This window comes from Microcaecilia unicolor, chromosome 5 (assembly GCF_901765095.1).
Source record: "Microcaecilia unicolor chromosome 5, aMicUni1.1, whole genome shotgun sequence".
NCBI classification, from domain to species: Eukaryota; Metazoa; Chordata; class Amphibia; order Gymnophiona; family Siphonopidae; genus Microcaecilia; species Microcaecilia unicolor.
In genome coordinates this window covers 131776530-131796864 of record NC_044035.1, presented here as the reverse complement: position 1 = coordinate 131796864, position 20335 = coordinate 131776530, and the positions used below count along the sequence as shown (strand labels likewise).

Here is a 20335-nt window from a genome sequence, read left to right as displayed (position 1 = left end):
CTCCCTTGTTTTTTCCATTCCCTATTTACAGCATTTGTTCCTCTCAAATACATCTCTCTCTTTCTCCCAGCAAATCTTCCTGTGTTCCTGAACATCCCCCCTATAGTCCCCATTCTCTCTCTCTCTCTCTCTCTCCCCCCCAATTTTTCTCCATTCCTGATCCCCCCCCCCCCCCCCCCCGTGGTCCATGTTCTCTCTCTCCTTATACCTTCTCCTATCGGCCCTCTGATTTTGCCTTTAGCACTGCAACGCTGAAGGCATGCTGCTCCTTTCAGCTGCTTTAAGCCTCTCTCTGTAGTGTCCCACTTGGAAACAGGAAGTTCTGTCAGAGAAGGCCATAGGTGGCTTCAGGTGGCTGAAAGAAGCAATATGCCTTCAGCACTGTCTGAGGGCCAAGAGGAGCAGGCATAAGGAGAGAGAGAGAAACGTAGTCCAGAAGCCTTTTATCCCAAAGGGCCCCAATGTTGCTGCCTAGAGCCTCTCCAGTCTTGTCCTAGACCTAAAGTGCAATGAACCCATATCTCTGTGGTTACTTCTGGATTTGTGGATGTTGGCTCCATCTTCCCTGGCAACCTTGGGAGCACAGCAGGGCCAACCCAGACTGGGACCTAGCAGCTGGTCTCTGTAGCCCAGCTAAGCCCACGAAGGGAGCAATGGGTGAGGGAGCGAGACGTTAATGTGAGTTAAAATTTATAATGCATGTGAACCATTTAACATGCTAATCATGTTATTAGTGTGTTAAATGTACAGCCTTAGTATAAATGCTACTATTTTCTAAAATAATGGCTTTGACATTTTCTTGGTGATTGGGTTGGGGGAGTATGGTTTCAGGGATTTATTTTGAGTGGGTATTTTAGGATTGCTGTGGTTATATGGTTGTTTATGCTTGTTGTTTGTATCATATGTGGTTGTGTATGTTTCCATGCCATTGCTATCTAAGTGTAACTCTCTCCACATTATTTTGTGATGTAGTTTTCTCTCTCTCTCTCTTTTGTAAATCTTGTGTACATACCTGATAGAAATTTGTACCTTTCCAATGTTCAGGGAAAAAAAGAACTTGCTTTGAAGTTTATTCTAATAATAGAGTTCTGTACTGAAAAATTGACATTCCTCTATTATAAATAGCCTTCTTGAAAGAATTTCCACCACTCGTTTCTGACCTTCACATATCATTGTAACTATGTAAATTATTAGCTGCCAAGAATAATGTCTGAGTCCAGGATTCAGGCTGCATTGTAGCTTTTTGACTTCTACTATTCCAGTCATTCTTCCTGTGTATTCTAACTGTGCCAGTGACTCACTTTGTCTTTTGTCCTAAATAAAGTCCTTGGATTGGGAAAGGTACAGTATGTTGTGTCATGCGGCAGACTGCCATTGTTAAGCTGTCGTCTATTCTTCTTGCTGGATGAAAGGAACAATGTGTCTTTTTATATTTTTGCAATTACGGACATAGAGGTCTTACAAAACCGTGTTTCCATTTTATATGTCCTGTATATCATTTGAAACAGAACCACTTGTTTGTTTTTTCAGCAAATAGGCAAGTTAATCAATCTGATAAATGCAAGTCCTGGTCAAAAGTTGAATAATTTGTTTCACTTACTTTTCAGAAAAGGCTCCTTTAGCATCGATGGCTCCTACTTGTTTCCAAAATTAATGTTAAAAATAAAAGATTGAATGGGCGTGTGAAATGGCAACAGTTATCTTGGACCATTTTTAAAGACAAACAGAGTGAGGAGATGCAGTCAACTTTCAGAATCAAGTAGACTTTATTCCAACCAACATAGAACAGTTCAAGCTAGATGACCTGACATGGCCGTGAATTGGCAACAGTGATGCCTGCGTCAAGGGTCAATAAATTCTCACACTGTGGATTGCTGTTGTATGAAATCAAAAGCACAGATCATAGACACTCGGACAACGGGCTTTAGCAATTAAAATCACCAGAAGTGCTTTGAAGATCCAGGGTTGCAGCACAGTGCAGTTCAGAAGAGTGAGTAGTGCTCTCTCCAGCACAGTCTGCAACACAACTTGCAGTTGTAGTGTTGCCAAAGTGTTGGGTCATCTCGCTTGAACTGCTTTGTGCTAGTTGGAATAAAGACTACTTGATTCTGGAAGTTAACTGCATCTCCTCACTGTGTTTGCTCTTCTTGCCTTCTTCGTGAGGTGCTTGGTCCTTCTTTTTGTCTTTCAACCTTATATTAGCAACAATGTATAATTTATACATTTTTATAAATAGAAACATAGAAAAATGTGGGCAGATAAAGATCATATGGCCTATCCAGTCTGCCCATTCATTCCCATCTACTCTCCCTATCACTCCCTTAGAGATCCTATGTACTTGTCCCAAGCTCTCTTGAATTCAGATACTGTTTTATTCTCCACCACTTTCACCAGGAGGCCCATTCCATGAATTCACCACCTTTTCCGTGAAGAAGTACTTCCTATGGCTACTTGAGTCTGTCCTCTTTCACCTTCATCCTATGGCTCCCTTGTTCCAGAGCTTCCTTTCAATTGAAAGAAACTTGCCTCCTGTACATTTATGCCACGTAGGTGTTTAGCTATCTCTATCATATCTCTCGCCTTTCTTCCAAAGTATATATATTGAGAGCTTTATGATGACCACTGACCATTTCGGTAACCACCCTCTGGACTGACTCCATCCTGTTTATATCTTTTTGAAGGTGTGGTCTCCAGAATTGTACACGATATTCTAAATGAGGTCTCACCAGAGTCTTACACAGGGACATCATCACCTCCTTTTTCTTACTTGCTATTCTTCTCCTTATGCACCCAAGCATCCTTCTACCTTTCACCATTGCTGTTCTACCTGTTTGGCCACTTTAAGATCATTACATATGATCACACTCAAGTCCTGATCCTCTTTCATAGTTTTTCAGAAGTATCATTATTTTTTTCTTAAATGTGCAGAGGTAGTTCTAACAGCTGACTTTATATGCAGCACCAAAGGGCAAAGAACTCTCATGCTTGTTCAGATTTTTTTTTTCTGAGTAGGTTTCTAATTTAAGATTTAACAATTTTCCCTATAGGTAAAAACGGAAGAAATACTTTTGAAGACAAGGCCTTTGATCTGTATCAACACTATGATAGTACACAATGCTGATGCAAGGGTATTTGTGCCCTAGGCAAACCTTCAGCCTTACACTTCCATCCTCAATAAAATTTCAGGCCCCTAGTCTGTACTCCTCTCCAAAAAAAATCATGCTTATAAACATCAAAGTTTGATATGTGTGTGTGTGTGAAGGCAATTTCCAAAACTCATTTACCTAGATAAATAGGCTATTTGCAGTGGCGTAGCAAGGAGGGCTGCCACCCAGGACGGTTCGCCATTGCACCCCCCCGGGTGCAGCACGATGACACCCCCCTCGGCGCATCAACACCCCCCCCGACCCAGTGCCTACTCTCCTCAGCTCCCTCCAACCAGCTCCCGCACCCTACCTTTAAAGAAATTTCGGAAGCCGTGGAGAGGCGAGGCGCAGCGCCTTGTGCCTGCATGTAAAAGAAGCGTGGATCCTCATCGGGCCTTCCCTCACGCTGTCTGTCCCGCCCTTGCGGAAATAGGAAGTTGCGTCAGCGGAGGGCGGTACAGACAGTATGAGGGAAGGCCTGATGAGGATCCATGCTTCTTTTACATGCAGGCGCGAGGCGCTGCGCCTCGCCTCTCCACGGCTTCCGACATTTCTTTAAAGGTAGGGTGCGGGAGCTGGTTGGAGCCGGAGGGAGCTGAGGAGGGTAGGCACTGGTCAGGAGGGAGGTGTTGATGCACCGAGGTGGGGGGGGGGTGTCATCGTACTGCACCCGGGGGGGGGGGAGCTGGCAGGGAGCACGCCCCCCCGAGCTGACACCCGGGGCAGACCGCCCCTCCCGCCCCCCCCTTGCTACACCACTGGCTATTTGAAAGCTGGCTACCCTTCAGGTAAAAGTACGCATTGATGGTTTCTAGATTGCTGTTGTATGAAATCAAAAGCACAGATCATAGACACTCGGACAACGGGCTTTAGCAATTAAAATCACCAGAAGTGCTTTGAAGATCCAGGGTTGCAGCACAGTGCAGTTCAGAAGAGTGAGTAGTGCTCTCTCCAGCACAGTCTGCAACACAACTTGCAGTTGTAGTGTTGCCAAAGTGTTGGGTCATCTCGCTTGAACTGCTTTGTGCTAGTTGGAATAAAGACTACTTGATTCTGGAAGTTAACTGCATCTCCTCACTGTGTTTGCTCTTCTTGCCTTCTTCGTGAGGTGCTTGGTCCTTCTTTTTGTCTTTCAACCTTATATTAGCAACAATGTATAATTTATACATTTTTATAAATAGAAACATAGAAAAATGTGGGCAGATAAAGATCATATGGCCTATCCAGTCTGCCCATTCATTCCCATCTACTCTCCCTATCACTCCCTTAGAGATCCTATGTACTTGTCCCAAGCTCTCTTGAATTCAGATACTGTTTTATTCTCCACCACTTTCACCAGGAGGCCATTCCATGAATTCACCACCTTTTCCGTGAAGAAGTACTTCCTATGGCTACTTGAGTCTGTCCTCTTTCACCTTCATCCTATGGCTCCCTTGTTCCAGAGCTTCCTTTCAATTGAAAGAAACTTGCCTCCTGTACATTTATGCCACGTAGGTGTTTAGCTATCTCTATCATATCTCTCGCCTTTCTTCCAAAGTATATATATTGAGAGCTTTATGATGACCACTGACCATTTCGGTAACCACCCTCTGGACTGACTCCATCCTGTTTATATCTTTTTGAAGGTGTGGTCTCCAGAATTGTACACGATATTCTAAATGAGGTCTCACCAGAGTCTTACACAGGGACATCATCACCTCCTTTTTCTTACTTGCTATTCTTCTCCTTATGCACCCAAGCATCCTTCTACCTTTCACCATTGCTGTTCTACCTGTTTGGCCACTTTAAGATCATTACATATGATCACACTCAAGTCCTGATCCTCTTTCATAGTTTTTCAGAAGTATCATTATTTTTTTCTTAAATGTGCAGAGGTAGTTCTAACAGCTGACTTTATATGCAGCACCAAAGGGCAAAGAACTCTCATGCTTGTTCAGATTTTTTTTTTCTGAGTAGGTTTCTAATTTAAGATTTAACAATTTTCCCTATAGGTAAAAACGGAAGAAATACTTTGAAGACAAGGCCTTTGATCTGTATCAACACTATGATAGTACACAATGCTGATGCAAGGGTATTTGTGCCCTAGGCAAACCTTCAGCCTTACACTTCCATCCTCAATAAAATTTCAGGCCCCTAGTCTGTACTCCCCTCCAAAAAAAATCATGCTTATAAACATCAAAGTTTGATATGTGTGTGTGTGTGAAGGCAATTTCCAAAACTCATTTACCTAGATAAATAGGCTATTTGCAGTGGCGTAGCAAGGAGGGCTGCCACCCAGGACGGTTCGCCATTGCACCCCCCCGGGTGCAGCACGATGACACCCCCCTCGGCGCATCAACACCCCCCCCGACCCAGTGCCTACTCTCCTCAGCTCCCTCCAACCAGCTCCCGCACCCTACCTTTAAAGAAATTTCGGAAGCCGTGGAGAGGCGAGGCGCAGCGCCTTGTGCCTGCATGTAAAAGAAGCGTGGATCCTCATCGGGCCTTCCCTCACGCTGTCTGTCCCGCCCTTGCGGAAATAGGAAGTTGCGTCAGCGGAGGGCGGTACAGACAGTATGAGGGAAGGCCTGATGAGGATCCATGCTTCTTTTACATGCAGGCGCGAGGCGCTGCGCCTCGCCTCTCCACGGCTTCCGACATTTCTTTAAAGGTAGGGTGCGGGAGCTGGTTGGAGCCGGAGGGAGCTGAGGAGGGTAGGCACTGGTCAGGAGGGAGGTGTTGATGCACCGAGGTGGGGGGGGGGTGTCATCGTACTGCACCCGGGGGGGGGGGGAGCTGGCAGGGAGCACGCCCCCCCGAGCTGACACCCGGGGCAGACCGCCCCTCCCGCCCCCCCCCTTGCTACACCACTGGCTATTTGAAAGCTGGCTACCCTTCAGGTAAAAGTACGCATTGATGGTTTCTAGAGTATGTATGTATGTCAGGATCTATTGTTTTGCAATGACTGCAGTTGCCCCCTGGAAGTGACCTAGGCAACTGTCTAGTGTTGCCAAGTGTTTAGTCCAACCTTATGAGAAAAGCATGTATTATACAGTATTCCTACAGGATGTCAGCTGGATAAGGTATTACATGACCACAATCTACCCTAGTTATGGAACAGATTTTTAAAATAAGACATTTATACTGAATAAGGAAAGAGATAAGTTCCCCCCGAAATACTGGTCAACAAAATGAAAACTAAAATGTTTAATTACACAATATTAGCAGTTCTAGATGTGATCTACATTTAACAGTAATCAGATGAGATGAAAATCTTTACAAGATTAAACTAGCAATTAGATATACTAAAGGAGATCTGCTGGTATCTGATGAACAGTTTACAGGTTACTTTATTTGCTATACTGCTTGACTTAAATATATAAGATCACAGTGGTTTACGTTCCAATAAAAACAATCCAGAAAAGAATGCCATTAAAAATAGGATAGAACCACACACACACACACAACAGTAAAACATATCGTCTTTACAAGAAGAAATATCAGCAAATCTATTTTCCTTACTGTTTCAGGTCTGATTTTTTTTATATACTAAAGCTTTAGTGAATTTTGTGCTCGTAAAAGATACAAATTGACAGCAGTGAAATCTTCCATTGAACAGAAACACCATGAGTAGTGACTTCGCTAACTTCCTCATATTGCCTTAATAATGAACGTAGTGCTTTCCTGGAGGGTGGACCATCTGGTAAATAATAGAGTAATTTGGGTTTCATACTTTTAGAAAACATGCCAAATAGAACGTTGAGGTATAATGAGGTGTCCTCATGTCCCCTGTGTTATATGCAACCACCATCAAATGGTAAAAAATGTTTTGTCATTATGAACTTGTATTGAGCAGAGTAGCAGAATAAGAATGAAAGTGTTTATGTCCTCCCTGAAACTGATGGCAAGCAAATAGGAAGAAAATACAGCATCAAACACAATAAGAAAAGCTTACTTTCAAGGTTGCATTCCTAAAGAAGAATGCAGAACCTTTCCAATATGGAACAAACATTAAAACAGAAATTCACACAGTTGTTTCTACCGCTTGTCTCAGGGAATATTTTGATGCTACTTATGATTACAAGTATGGCGAGCTACTTTGCTTTATTATCAAGCTCCACTTTTTCAGTCTTCCGTCCAGTGAAGAGCTGTAAAATTCCTCCTTGGTAGGTCTCATTTCCCAGACCATAGATGAAAGCATTAATTCCTGGAGAAGTCTTGGCCAAGAGAGCTGGAAGCTATGATATGGAAACAAAATTTTGGAACATGGCATTTGTACCAATAATGTTTTATAAGAGCATAAAAACATAAGAATAGCCATACTGGGTCCATGTAGCCCAGTATCCTGTTTCCAACAGTGGCCAATCCAGGTCACAAGTACCTGGCAGAAACCCAATTAGTGGCAACATTCCATGCTACTAATCCCAGGGCAAGCAGTGGTTTCCCCATGTTCGTTTCAATAGCAGATTATGGATTTTTTCTCCAGGAACTTGTCCAAACCTTTTTTTTATACCCAGATACACTAACCGCTGCTACTACATCCTCTGGCAATGAGCTCCAAAACTTAACTATTCTTTGAGTGAAAAAATATTTCCTCCTATTTGTTTTAAAAGTATTTCCATGTAATTTCATTGAGAGTCCTCTGGTCTTTTTGCCTTTTGAAAGAGTGATAAATCGATTCACTTTTACCCATTCTACATCACTCAGGATTTTGTAGACCTCAATCATATTCCTCTTCAACTGTCTCTTTTCCAAGCTGGCAAAGTATATCTTTTTACTGTAGTGGGAGCCCCGATAAGGTCTGGAGAGACTGAAAACTGTTTGGATAATGGAAGTCAACTCATTTAAAGTCAGCATAGGGAAACATTTGCCAGTTGAGAATGCCATTCCAACCCAGTTCTGTAGGATAAATATCTACATGGGTATGAATAAAAGTCAACAAAGGAAAAATATCTTTTATGGGTCTAACTTAACACCTTTCGTGATAAGTCTCCCATTATCAGGACCAAACAAATCATGGGTAGGAGAAATACTGTGGAAGAAAGTTAAGCAGCAAGAATTTTGAGAAAGGGCAAGGATTATAGAACATTATGGGGTCCACGGGAGGGGCACAGGTGGGTCATGGGCATTCCAGAAAATTGTATGTAGTATAATAGAATACTGCAGATCTGTGTCCCACATGTGCATCAGGATTTACACCTGGTTTTGGCGGAATTCAGCATCCAATGCTATTTTATAAAGAGTGCTCATCTCAAAGTGTTCTTTAGAGAATAGCACTGGGTGCTGATTTTTTTCTTTGACAGTATTTGGGCACCATTTACTGAATCTAGCCCTTAATGCCCAGTTTTATCTGTGTTAACTGCTTGCACAGTGGCTTAAGGGGCTTTGTGGTATTTTCAGAATTAGCCCAAGGTAAACTGAGTATGGGGAGTGGGCATAGAAGGTGTTTGGTGGTTAATGCTCTGCACTTACTGTGCACTAACTGCTTAACAGAGTTAGTGTGGGATCACTTAGGGCCTCTTTTACTGTGCTAGCGATTCCCGGTATGGTAATGACGACAAAGCCCACTCACTTTGAATGGGCTTTGTCGGCATTACCGTATGGGAATCGCTAGCGTGGTTTGTTATAAGAGGCCCTTTTGTTCTGCCCCCATATGCATAGATGCAGGTTGCTTGTTGTTTATTGTGTATATGTTGGCCACTGATTATTTCAGATTGCATTGCCTATATCAATATTAAGTGCTTTTTCCTTTAAGAGATGAAAGTGTACCCTTGGACTACAAATTTATGCAATTTTGTAGTTCTCTCTGATGAAAACGGTATTCAAGAATGCATGGGACAAACACAAAGGAATCCTGATTAGAAGAATTAGATCCAAAGAAGCTTAGCGGTGATTAAATAGGAAAGCTGGGCAAACGTCTATAGTCTGTGTTCTGATTGAGGCTGAATAGATTTGGATGGGCTGGAGTGCAGCTATTCAGGGGCTTTGACAACAACTTCAGAAATTTTAGAACAGTGCCGGGCAGACTTCTATGGTCTATGCCCTAAAATGGCAAAGATAAATCAAGATCAGGTATACATATGATGTATCACTTCATATGATATACAATGAGTTTATCTTATTGGGCAGACTGGATGGACCATATAGGTCTTCATCTGCTGTCATCTACTATGTTACTGTGTTAGAATCTGAGTGAAGACAGGAGTTACTTAGTTAGCAGCTGTATTCAGTCTGATATGTTTCAAGTTTATTACATATTTGATATACTGTCCTAGAGGAGCCTTTTAGTGTGGTTTACATTAATCAATGCAAAATATTAAATCAGAAAATAGAACAAGGAAAAATAACTACATTTGAGGACAGGACAGATTAAAGACACAGGTATCACAGCATCACTGCAGAGCAGGCCTAGTGAACAGCCTCCTCCCCAGCCCACTGGGCAGGCCCCAAATACAGGGGCAGGGGACAGGAGAAATGTAGTTTCTAGAAAGAAAATTTTTTTCAATCCAATCTTAAATGTTTCACAGGACCTCTCTAGTTGAAGTTGGTGTGTGTGTGTGTGTGTGTGTGTGTGTGTGTGTGTGGGGGGGGGGGGGGGGATTTCATAATGAAGGGCTAGTGAGGTTCTTACAAAGTCATAAATGATGGGACCATAAAACAATCCTGTTAGGAAGATCTTAGGGTTGTGAAATGGGAGTAGGGAATAAGTAAATGGGAGAGATGTAAGGGAAAGTCTGAGTAGAAACCGTAACTGAGTGGCTAATAGATAGCTATCAGTATAAAGTTAGGACAGTAGAAAGGCTGCCCTAATTTTATTTTTGTAGTTATCTGAATTCCGGTCTGAATTTTATCAGTACCCATATAAGTGCCAGTGGCTGCATAATACCCAAATATTCAGTACTAATATCTGGGTATGGCCTGGCACTGAATATCTGGCTATAAAAAGCCTGTGGCAGTCACCATTTTAAAAAATGCTGACTACTTCGGCTTACAGGATACAGGATTTTAATTTTGTTTTCATTTTTTTGTTTCTGAAGCTAATATTAATAATATGTCCTAGTGCTGAATAGCACACCCTATTGCTCAATAACATACACTATTTCTTCAATATTGCAAGTATTGATAAATAGAGGGCATTACAGTTGAGTCTCGATTATCTGATGTAAATGGGACTGACCCACTGTTGAATAACTGAAAAAGTCAGATATTACAGAAAGCAAGAATGATGCATAATAGGCATATAGTATGTGTCTTTGAAATATTGTTTAACAACATTATTCAGCAACCAACAAACAATATTGTACATATGCTTGTAGGGAAAGGGAATGGGACCTGATGTATCGCCTTTCTGTGGCTACAATCAAACTGGTTTATATACTATATACAGGTACTTATTTTGTACCTTGAACTGTAACAAACATTTTTAACAGAAATACTGTACAGTGTATTCATAAACAAAACAACTGTACACAGCAGCATACTGCATAGGATCAAGCACAGTAGTGTAGAGACAAAATATATTTAAAAAAAATAATGATTATTGTTTTTTTTTTTTTTTTTTCTTCCTTGCAGCGAAGTCATGCCAACATCATAATAACATATCGGTAGCAGTTGCTTCCTGTTGCTCCATATAAGTTAGTGCAGCTTTGGTAGCCTTAACCCCTTCACTATGGCTGATTTTCATAGTAATATCTAGTCGATAAGCAGACCTAGCACAGCTGTCTTCATCATTACCATCATCTTCGTTCTCACTCCCATTCACTATAGCAATTACGTCACTATCAGTTAATTCTTCTCGCTCATCTCTCTGCATTCATTCCTTTATGTTATCTTCACAAGCATCCTCACAGCCCAGTATTCCTTGTAACAACAGAAGGAGATTATCATCATTTTCCTCAGAAGCTTCAGTGTCATCTCCTTGTCCATTTTCATTTTCAGAAAGTAACTTTAGCCATGATGTTGCTAGAGTTCAATTTCATCTCATGATTAAGTGATCCAGTAAATAACATCTTTAATTTTCACTTTAGCATTTCTAACATTCTTTTCCCATTGTCCAATGCACGAACAAACATTGTTAGAACCTTAGGGTGATATTTTTTCTTTAATATTTCAAGTATGCCCTGGTACATTGGCTGAAAAACCAGCTGCAGAAAATGTCTGTGTCCACCCAGGCATTCTTCTGGTTTTTATAGGAGCCTGGAAGTGTAGCAGGAACCAAGTTTTTAAAGGCCTTTGGAGTGAGTTGTAATTTATGTTACCAATTGCATTACTAAAGGCTAGAATAGTCACTCTTTCTTTACTCCGTTTATAAGCAGGGGCAGAAGCTTTGAGCTGTGATGCAAGGGTTCTTGCCAACAACATTTTAAAATTTAGCTCAGTTTCATCACAATTGAATGTTCTGCTCCCTTGATACTCCTTCCTTTTAAAATAAGACGATGACATTTTGTTTTGAATCCAATAAATTCCTCAGAATCTGCTGACAGTTTTTCCCCCTGAAATATTGAGCTGTCTTGTTCCATATCTTTTTTTTCCAGTGATCAAGCCAACCCACACTAGCAGTAAAATCAGAGACACCTTCATTAAATTCTATTAAAAAAAAAAACCAGAGCTTTTTCTTGCAATATAGGACCTGATATTGGCCTGCCCTTATCTCTTTACTGTGTGACCCATAGGAAGAAAGTTTGCTCACCTTCTCATATTCACATTTTTTCATAGTTTTTTCAGTGTTCATTGCATAACTAAAGGCACAATTGGAGGTCCATTTCTCCAGCTCATTTCATTGCCTTTTCCAGTCAATAGCAGTGACTCTTTCCACTCCAAGTTCAGTTGCAATATTTTGGATGGATTCACCCTTGTCTATTCTTTTTATAGCTTCACGTTTCTGCTCTATAGACAATATAACTTTTTCCTCTTTTAGCGGAGAAAGCAGGGTCACAGATGCAAAGTGACAACAGATCTAGGAAGAATAATAAAAGCATCGTAAATATCAAACATATAAATGGCAAGTGACTGTACTCACTTGCAAATGCGCAGTACAGACTTCCCTCTCTGTCCTGCCCTCGCATCAAGACGTCATGACATCAGAGGGTGGAACAGAGAGGGAAATGGAGTCGAACTGTTGGACGCTGCCGCCTGGAAAGGAACATTGCGCGAAACAACCTCCCCCCCCTCCCCGCCGCCGCTCCCGCCCCCCTCCACTGACCTGACAGCGCCTCTCACCTCCGTGTGGAAGCACTGCAGGCAGCAGCAGAGTGATCTGCTGCTGCCTGTAGAGCTTTCACACGGAGGTGAGAGGCGCTGTCAGGTCAGTACAGGGGGCCCGGCACGGAGGGGGGAGGGAGCGGCGGCAATGAGGGTAGCTGGACATGGGAGGAGGGCAGGGGGGAGAGGCCATGGTTGCTGGACTTGGGGTGAGAGCAGGGCACAGATGAGGGTTGCTGGACATCGGGGGAGGGGGAGGCCAAGGGAAAGAGGAGGATCGCTGGATATGGGGGGGAGGATCGGTGGACAGGGTGAGGCCAGGGGAGAGAGGAGGGCTGCAATACTCGCCCGTTTTTACGGGCTTAACGGCTAGTTAAAGAAGAAACAGTAATAGGAGATTAAAAAATATTGAGCCCAAAAATCTTACCAAGCAGGTGAATAGGTCTCATGTGAAAAGTCAAACAGATCTAAGAATAAGAGTAAGAATACTAAAAGTTCTGTAAATGTTAAAGGAGAAACAGGAATAAGTGTATTAAACTTATTGTGACCAAGAATCTTACTGAGCAGTGCTGCTTTTCTACCCAACATGACATCAGGAAAGAGAAAGCTGCATGCATCTGAGTGATAATGCTGCGATGTCAGCGGAGGCCTGTTGGATAAGCTGGATGGTCGGATAAGCAAGATTCTATTGTACTGAGCCATAGTGCACATCACTGTGCAGTATTGCACACTACTGATGACATAAAAACCTACCAATTTAAGGGATTTTCCTATTTTTTTTGCTGTTACAGAGCTGCAGCTTTCAAACGCCCGAAGAGGCACTTCCTGTTTCAGGCTGGGGATGATGTTAGGAGGGCTGTATGTACGGAGAAGGAGGCTGATGCCGATGCTGGAGGCCTGGCAGAAGGGGGCCTGAAGTTTATGCTGGGAGGGGAGGCTGGGGCTGATGCTGGTGCTAGGAGGTTGGGAGAAAGGGCTGATGTTTGAGGGTTGGAAGAAGGAGGCTGATGCTAGAGAGCTAGGATAAGGGGCTGAGAATGATTCTGGAAGGCTATGAAAAAGGGCTAAGGCTGATATTGATGCAGGGAGAATGGGACAAAGGGGCTGCGAATGATGCTAGGGAGCTGGATGATTTGGGATGCTGATGGTGGGGCTATGAGTAGTGTGAATGAGGCTGGGGCTAGGGTTAATGCTAGGGAGATGTGAGAAGGAGGTTTGGGCAGATGCTGATGCTAGGAGGTTGGGAGAAAGGTGCTGATGTTGGAGGGTTGGAAGAAGGGGGCTGACACTGATGATGGGAGAATGAGATGAGGGGCTGAGGCTGATGCTGGGGAGCTGGAAGAAAGGGAAGGCTGAGGCTCGCGGTGGAGCTGCAAGTTGTGAGAAGGAGGCTGGGGCTGATGATGGATAGCTGTGGGTTTAGAGAAGGGGGCTGAGGTTTATGCTGGTACATGAAAGAAGGGGGAAGATTTGGGCTCGGACAAGGGGAAAGATTGATCCTAGGAGGCTAAGAGAAGTAGACTAAGGATGAGGCTGGGGTTGATGCTGATGGTGGGGGACAGGGAGAAAGGGTAAAGGGTCATGGATTTGATATACTGCCTTCCTGTAGTGCAATCAAAGCAATTTACATTTATTATATGCAGGTACTTTCTCTGTCCCTAGTGGGCTCACAATCAAAATTTTGTTGTACCTGGGGCAATGAAGAGATAAGTGACTTTCCCAGGGTCATAAGAAGCCACAGTGGGAATTAACCCAATTCTATACAAGCACTTATGGACACTAGTCAATCATGAGCTAAGTACAGTTGTTTTTTGTCTTGGCGCTATTGCATAGAGTGTAATCAAAATTTATGATGCACATATAGATGGTTTGAGAGACAGTTTATTTATTTATTTCTTTGCTACATTTGTACCCCACATTTTCCCACCTATTTGCAGGATCAATGTGGCTTACATTATATTGCAAAAGATATAGTTATGAAGAGAGTAAGAGGTTTGTTCTAAATTAACATATTACTACGTAAGAATTAAGGAAGATACAGTATGTCTGTGGAATAATTTACATTACACATAATGAAAAAGAAAAAAAATATGATAATATGGCTAATTTAATCAGTTTAGAGGGATTAGTAGGTGGTTGGTTTAGATATAGAATAATCAAGTTCTAAGGAGGATTTTTATTGTAAGTTTTTTCAAACAAGTGTGTTTTCAGTAATTTCCTGAAGTTTGTTAAGTTACGTATTATTTTTATAGTGTTTGGTAGTTTGCGCCATGCTTTTCTGCAGAGGTATGTGAAGGTAGATGCATGTATTGATTTGTATTTGAGTCTTCTACAATCAGGGTAGTGGAGGTTCAGGAAGGTACACGACGGAGTTTGAGTCTAACACATTGAAAAGCAATAAAGCAAACACGAGTTTTTCCCAATGATAAAAACTTAACAACAGCATATAACTCCTACCATTGTAAATCTAGGATTTATGCAAATCCAATAAGTTTCTGAGGGTTTTCTCCTTGTAAAAGTAAAATACTACAACAGTTTTGATAAGCTCATGACATAAGTGCTTGTATAGATTTACCTAATTATTACACTAGTCACCTCTGCACAATGTTTCATAGAATTAATCCAATTTCCCAGTTTCTCTGCCTACTGAGCTAACCATTAGGCTGGGGCTGAAGCTGTGAGGCTATGGCTGGGAGAAAGGAATTGAGGCTGGGAAATGGGAAAAGGAGACTGATGATGATGTTATAGGGCTGTAGGTTGGGAGAAGGGGGCTGGGGGAGGGGTTGAGAAAAAGGGGCTGATGCTGGAGCTATAGGTTTTGAGAAGGAGGATAGGGCTGATGAGGGTAGCTGTGGGTTGAGAGAAGGGGGCTGAGGTTTATGCTGAGAGCTGGAAAAAGGGGCAGAGGCTGATGCTGGTGGAGGGGCTGAGAAGAAGGAGGAAGAGACTAGGGCTGGCAAAGGGAGCTGATGCTGATGCTGGGAGACTTAGAGAAGGTGATGTTGGGAAAATCTCTTAACCCTTCATTGCCTCAGGTACACTCTTAGATTGGGAGCCCTCCAGGGACAGAAAAATATCTACTGTATCTGAATCTACATCTCTTTGATAGCTTTCAGGCTTGTAGGCAGTATATAAGAAATTAAAGGCCCAATATTCAAAGTCAATTGCTTCTGCCTGCCTAACCACTAATTCAGTGGTACTGAACTAGGTTAATTGAATATCAGCACTAATTGCCCTTGCTGGCATAATCCATGGGCAGAGCTTGGGTGGAGCTGATACTTAACCAGTTAGCGACAATATTCAGATCCTCCCCTCTCCACAGACCATTAGGAAGATCTAAGGTAGGTTTGGGGGTGCCTACAGTGGGTGAGGTGTGTGGCCTGATCAGGGGCTCTAATTGTCCAGTTGGGGAAGGGAGGAGGATCAGGATCAGAGAAAGAAAAGAGGGACTCAGAGAGGACGAGGGCACCTGCTTCCTTTATGAAGCTCCCAGCTGAATATTGACTAGGACCCACATAAGATCTGACAGTAAGCATCTGTCAGCATGGCCCCAGATATTCAATGCAAGTGCCTGGACATAGCCCAACATTGAAGGGTATAATTCTACCTTTCCCTGACCTCCTCCCTCCCCACATTGAAGAAAATTAGAGCTCCAGACCAGGGCCCCACCCCGTCCTTTACAGGCTTCCCAAGGTCTACCTTGGATATCTCGACTCAGGCAGACCGACTAACTGCAGATTATTCCTTCTGGACCTATTTTCAAGGTCCCCCAGTTTGTCAGAGTGCTCTTTGATCTGCCTGAGAGTCCTCCACTGACATGACCCAGTCTTCCAGCGCACTCATGGGCTGCTGTGCTGCCACAAGTTTTTCACCAAGGTCCTCCAATTTGCTCTGAAGCTGCTCAAGTTTATGTCTAGCGAAAGCAGTCTCCTCTCCAGAACTGATTCCATCACCACATTGACTTCGGCAGTAACCTCTGCCACTCACACAGAGCTGACCATGGAGCCCACGGGGCTTGAAGGCGCCGCCATCTTATCTTTGGTGAGTTTGCTCCAAGAGTGCTCCGATTTTCCCGGATTAGAAGCCATTGAGCCAGACTCCATGAAAAACCGATATACCACCATGTATTATCACTATTGTGACGATGGACTATGGGGTCAGAGGGTGTTAAAATAGAGCTGAGCATAGGTTTACTTGAAGGGTGGCAGGAGAAGCACCATCAATGTCTTCCCCTGATCATAGCATCAAGTGATCCCTTGCTTTGGCTTTTAATGATCTTTGAGATCACAGGGTTCTGAGATGGCGAGTCTTATGAAATATTAACAACCTTACAGAAAACCTGCTGCTATTGTTTAGATAACTATGAATGTTTCTAATTGTGTGACAGTCTTCTTTGTCTATTTTTAATGGAGTTCTTTTACTGTTAAGCTCTCTTTTTTGTACATCGCCTTGATTTACAGGTTTAACAAGGCAATTTTATCAATACAGTGCAATCCGCTTAAGGACAAAGGTCTGGGACCAAAGAAATACATGCAGTTAACTGGAGCATACACTTAACTATTGTGACCCAAAGAAGCTTGACATCTGCTAAACATATGTACAGTACTGTTTATTATACGTACAGTATACAGTCTCCGTTAACTGAAGTTAGGCTTACTTGAAGTAATCAGTCATAGTCCTCTGTACACTCTTGTGTCTGTGAGTTCCATAGACTACGTCTGCTAGATGGTAAAAACTGTCATAGGACTGACATTCAGTGGCCTCCAGATAGGCCCGCATGATGTTGAGACTCTCCAGCGCTCTTGCAAAAGTGACAGGAGGTTGTTGAATTTCATCAGCATGTGCCTCGCTGCTCATTTCATCATCTGTTTCATCATCAGCCGTTGCCTGCGTGTAGGTTGTGATAAGGAAGAGGCTGTCCTATCCGGGCTAGGCCACTTGAGGGCACTAGTAGGAGGATATGTAGAGGTCGCTAGGCCCGGGGAGAGCCCTGGGATGTCCACAGGTGTAGGAGGTTATGGGCTGGGTCCTGTGTAGCTAATTAACCACTTTATACCCCACCGGAGTGTGAAAGGAAGGGAAGTGAGCTGGCAGCAGAAGAAGAGAGATCCCCCTGGAAGATACTGGCTAACCCTATGGACTTGTGGTGGACTGGGTGTCCAAAGAAGACAAGCAGGCTGAAAATCCTGGGGTAAGAAGTCCCTAAAGCATTAGTGTTGGACTGTGTGTCCTCAGTACTTATAGGAACTGTGTGTTCAAAGAAAGGATTGTGTGTCCAGGACTTTGTGTCCAAAGAAGGAAGGACTGTGTGTCCAAAGAAGGGGGGACTGTGTGTCCCAGTACTGAGAGAAGCAGGCTGCAAAGCCTGGGGTTAGAAGTCCCCAAAGTATTGAAGTTAGTACTGAGCCCATGTATCTGTTTGGGGAGGCTCAGTGTGAAGACCTATGAAAGTATAAAGTATTAAGCTAGAAGGAGTGTGCCCAGAGGCTGGAATAAAGAGTTGCCTGAGAAATATACAGTTGGTGAGACCTGTTTAATTTGTTTAGTGGGAACCAGGTCACCCTGAGCGAGAAGGGGTAGCACACTAATTTGCATATGATCTGCATATTGAAAACCAGGTCACCATGAGTGAGAAGGGGGATATCACAAGGTTCATATCTCGACATCAGTGCTGTCAACAGCTACGTAGTGATGAAACTCCTCTTCAGTAACACCGGCTGGGATTTCAATAGCCTGTTTATCTGACATGTTTGCAATAGCTGCATCTGTTTCGACCCTCTCCACATCCTTAACAAAGCTTGCCCGCTTGTAGCAGTTCACAATGGTTGCCTGTGTAACATGATTCAGGCTTCTTTCTGCATATGTAGGGAATCCATAAGCCAGTGCAATAGCACGTTTATCCTTGCCAGTCTGGTCATCCATAACGCTCATCAGACGACGTAGCACAAGAGCCTGATAATGTTGTTTGAAATTAGTTATTATGCCCTGATCCATAGGTTGGATCAGAGAGGTAGTGTTTGGTGGCAGGAAGACCACCTTGACGTTAGACAGCCTGACATCATCACTGTGTGCAGCACAATTATCACAAAGCAACAAAATCTGACACTTTTGTGCCCGCATTCTAGTGTCTAACTTCTTTAGCCACTGCTTCCAAATTTCCCCAGTCATCCATGAATTTGTGTTTGCCTCATATAACACAGGAAGTCACTTAACATTCTTGAAGCAACGGGGCTGTTTGCTCTTTCCAATGACGAGGGGTTCCAACTTCTCACTCCCATCCATATTGCAGCAAAGGAGGATCGTCAGTAGGTCCTTCGACGTTTTACTTCCTGTAGTTTCTGCTTGTTTGAATGCAAGTGTTCCATCAGGAATCGCTCGCCAGTAGAGACCATTTTTGTCAGCATTGAAAATGTCACGAGGTACAAACTCGTTCAAGATGGTAGGAAGAACTGAAACAACTCAATTTTCAGCACCAAAGTAATCAACGTCTTGTTTCTCACCTTGCTGTTTTTTTAATTTTATGTTGTTCCTCTCCTTCCATCTTTCCAACCATCCAACAGTGGCTTTGAATTCAGTAAGTTCAAGACTTTCAGCTAGCTGATTAGCTTTCTGCATAAGCAGTGGACCACTGACAGGAAAATGTCTGATCTTGACTTGAGAAAACCACTGAAGAAGAACATCTTCTACATCCTCAGCTTTTCTCGCCCGTTTTCGTTTCCTGTGTGGAATTGTATTGTTTTGCCAGTCTTCCAGAAGCTGATCTTTCTGCTTCAAGATACGTGAAATTTGACTGGGATTGACACCATATTCTTTAGCAATAAATGCTTGACTTTGTTTGTTTTCTAATTTTTTAAGAACTTCTATTCGTTCAGCCAGTGTTAAAGTCTTACAGTTGTGCGACGACGACGACAACTCAAGTGTACACTCTAACAACATTCTTTCGCTTATTCTGCCTGTGGCAGTTAGCCAACAAGATCTCAAATTTACCGCCCCTTTGTCACGTGTCAATCGGCTTCCATATTCCGTGCATGCGCTTATGCGGAGTCTTTCCTGCAGAGGAGCGGTCTTAAACCATGCATATAAGCGAATCTTGCACTTATAAGTGGTGCTCTAAACCGAAGTTTGTCCCCATAGAAATTGATGGCGCCAAAAACGGGACCGAAGTATGGCATGCAGTTAAACAGAGCATGCGCTTATCCGACGTGCACTTAAATGGAGTGCACTGTACTAATAAACAAACACTGAAGGGGTGGGATGTCTTCTGAGATCTACTGTTGCTCAGTGAATGCCAGAACCATGCCTCTACATCCACTTTCTCTATCTTTCTTTCCTCCCTCCCTATCATCACCTGAACCCTTTCTTTTCTTCTAACCTATCATCACCCAGTCTTGTCTTTATCTCTCCCTCGCCTTATCACCACCTTTTAATTCAGTCCTCCCCACCAGTCACTCTGCACTATCCCACCATCTTTGTCCTCCCTTAAAGTGGCCACCCCTAGTCCCTATTTCCACCTCAGCTAGCTCTCACTACCCAGCCAGCCCTCACTACCCAGGAAACCAGAACCCCACCCCCAACCTAGCTAGCTCCTGCCACCCAGCAAGCTAGTAAGTTCCCCCCCCCCCAGCCAAGCTAGCTCTCACCAGCTGGAAAGCCAGTTAGCCTCCCTCCAACCTCCAGTCTGTACCCCAGAAAGCTAGTTAGCCTTCTTCCGCCACCCAGCCTAGCTAACCCTTGCCACTCAGCATGCCAGTCAACCTCTCTCTACCATCCTCAGCTTGTACCCCAGCAAGCCAGTCAGTTGCTTCTCCTCAGCCTGTACCCAAGCAGGCCAGTCATCATTCCTAGCTCCTACCCCTAGCCTAGCAAGGTAGTCAGTCTCTTCTTCTCCACCCCCGTTAACCCTCAGAGCTTACCCCTTACCTTGCTGTCTTCAGGATCAAGAATTTCCTCCTTCATGTTCCACACAGCTCAGAGACAAATTTCCAGTCACCGTTCTGACCTGACATCTG

General features: G+C 43.4%; 1 protein-coding gene across 1 annotated transcript in view; it reads right to left on the bottom strand.

Annotated features, from left to right (window-relative positions):
- Positions 1-7219: 7219 nt before the first annotated feature.
- Positions 7220-20335, bottom strand: part of RGR (retinal G protein coupled receptor) — a 48113-nt gene continuing 34997 nt past the window's right edge. Inside the window, 1 exon segment of the mRNA XM_030204982.1 lies at positions 7220-7363. Coding sequence (XP_030060842.1) covers positions 7220-7363 — 144 coding nt within the window.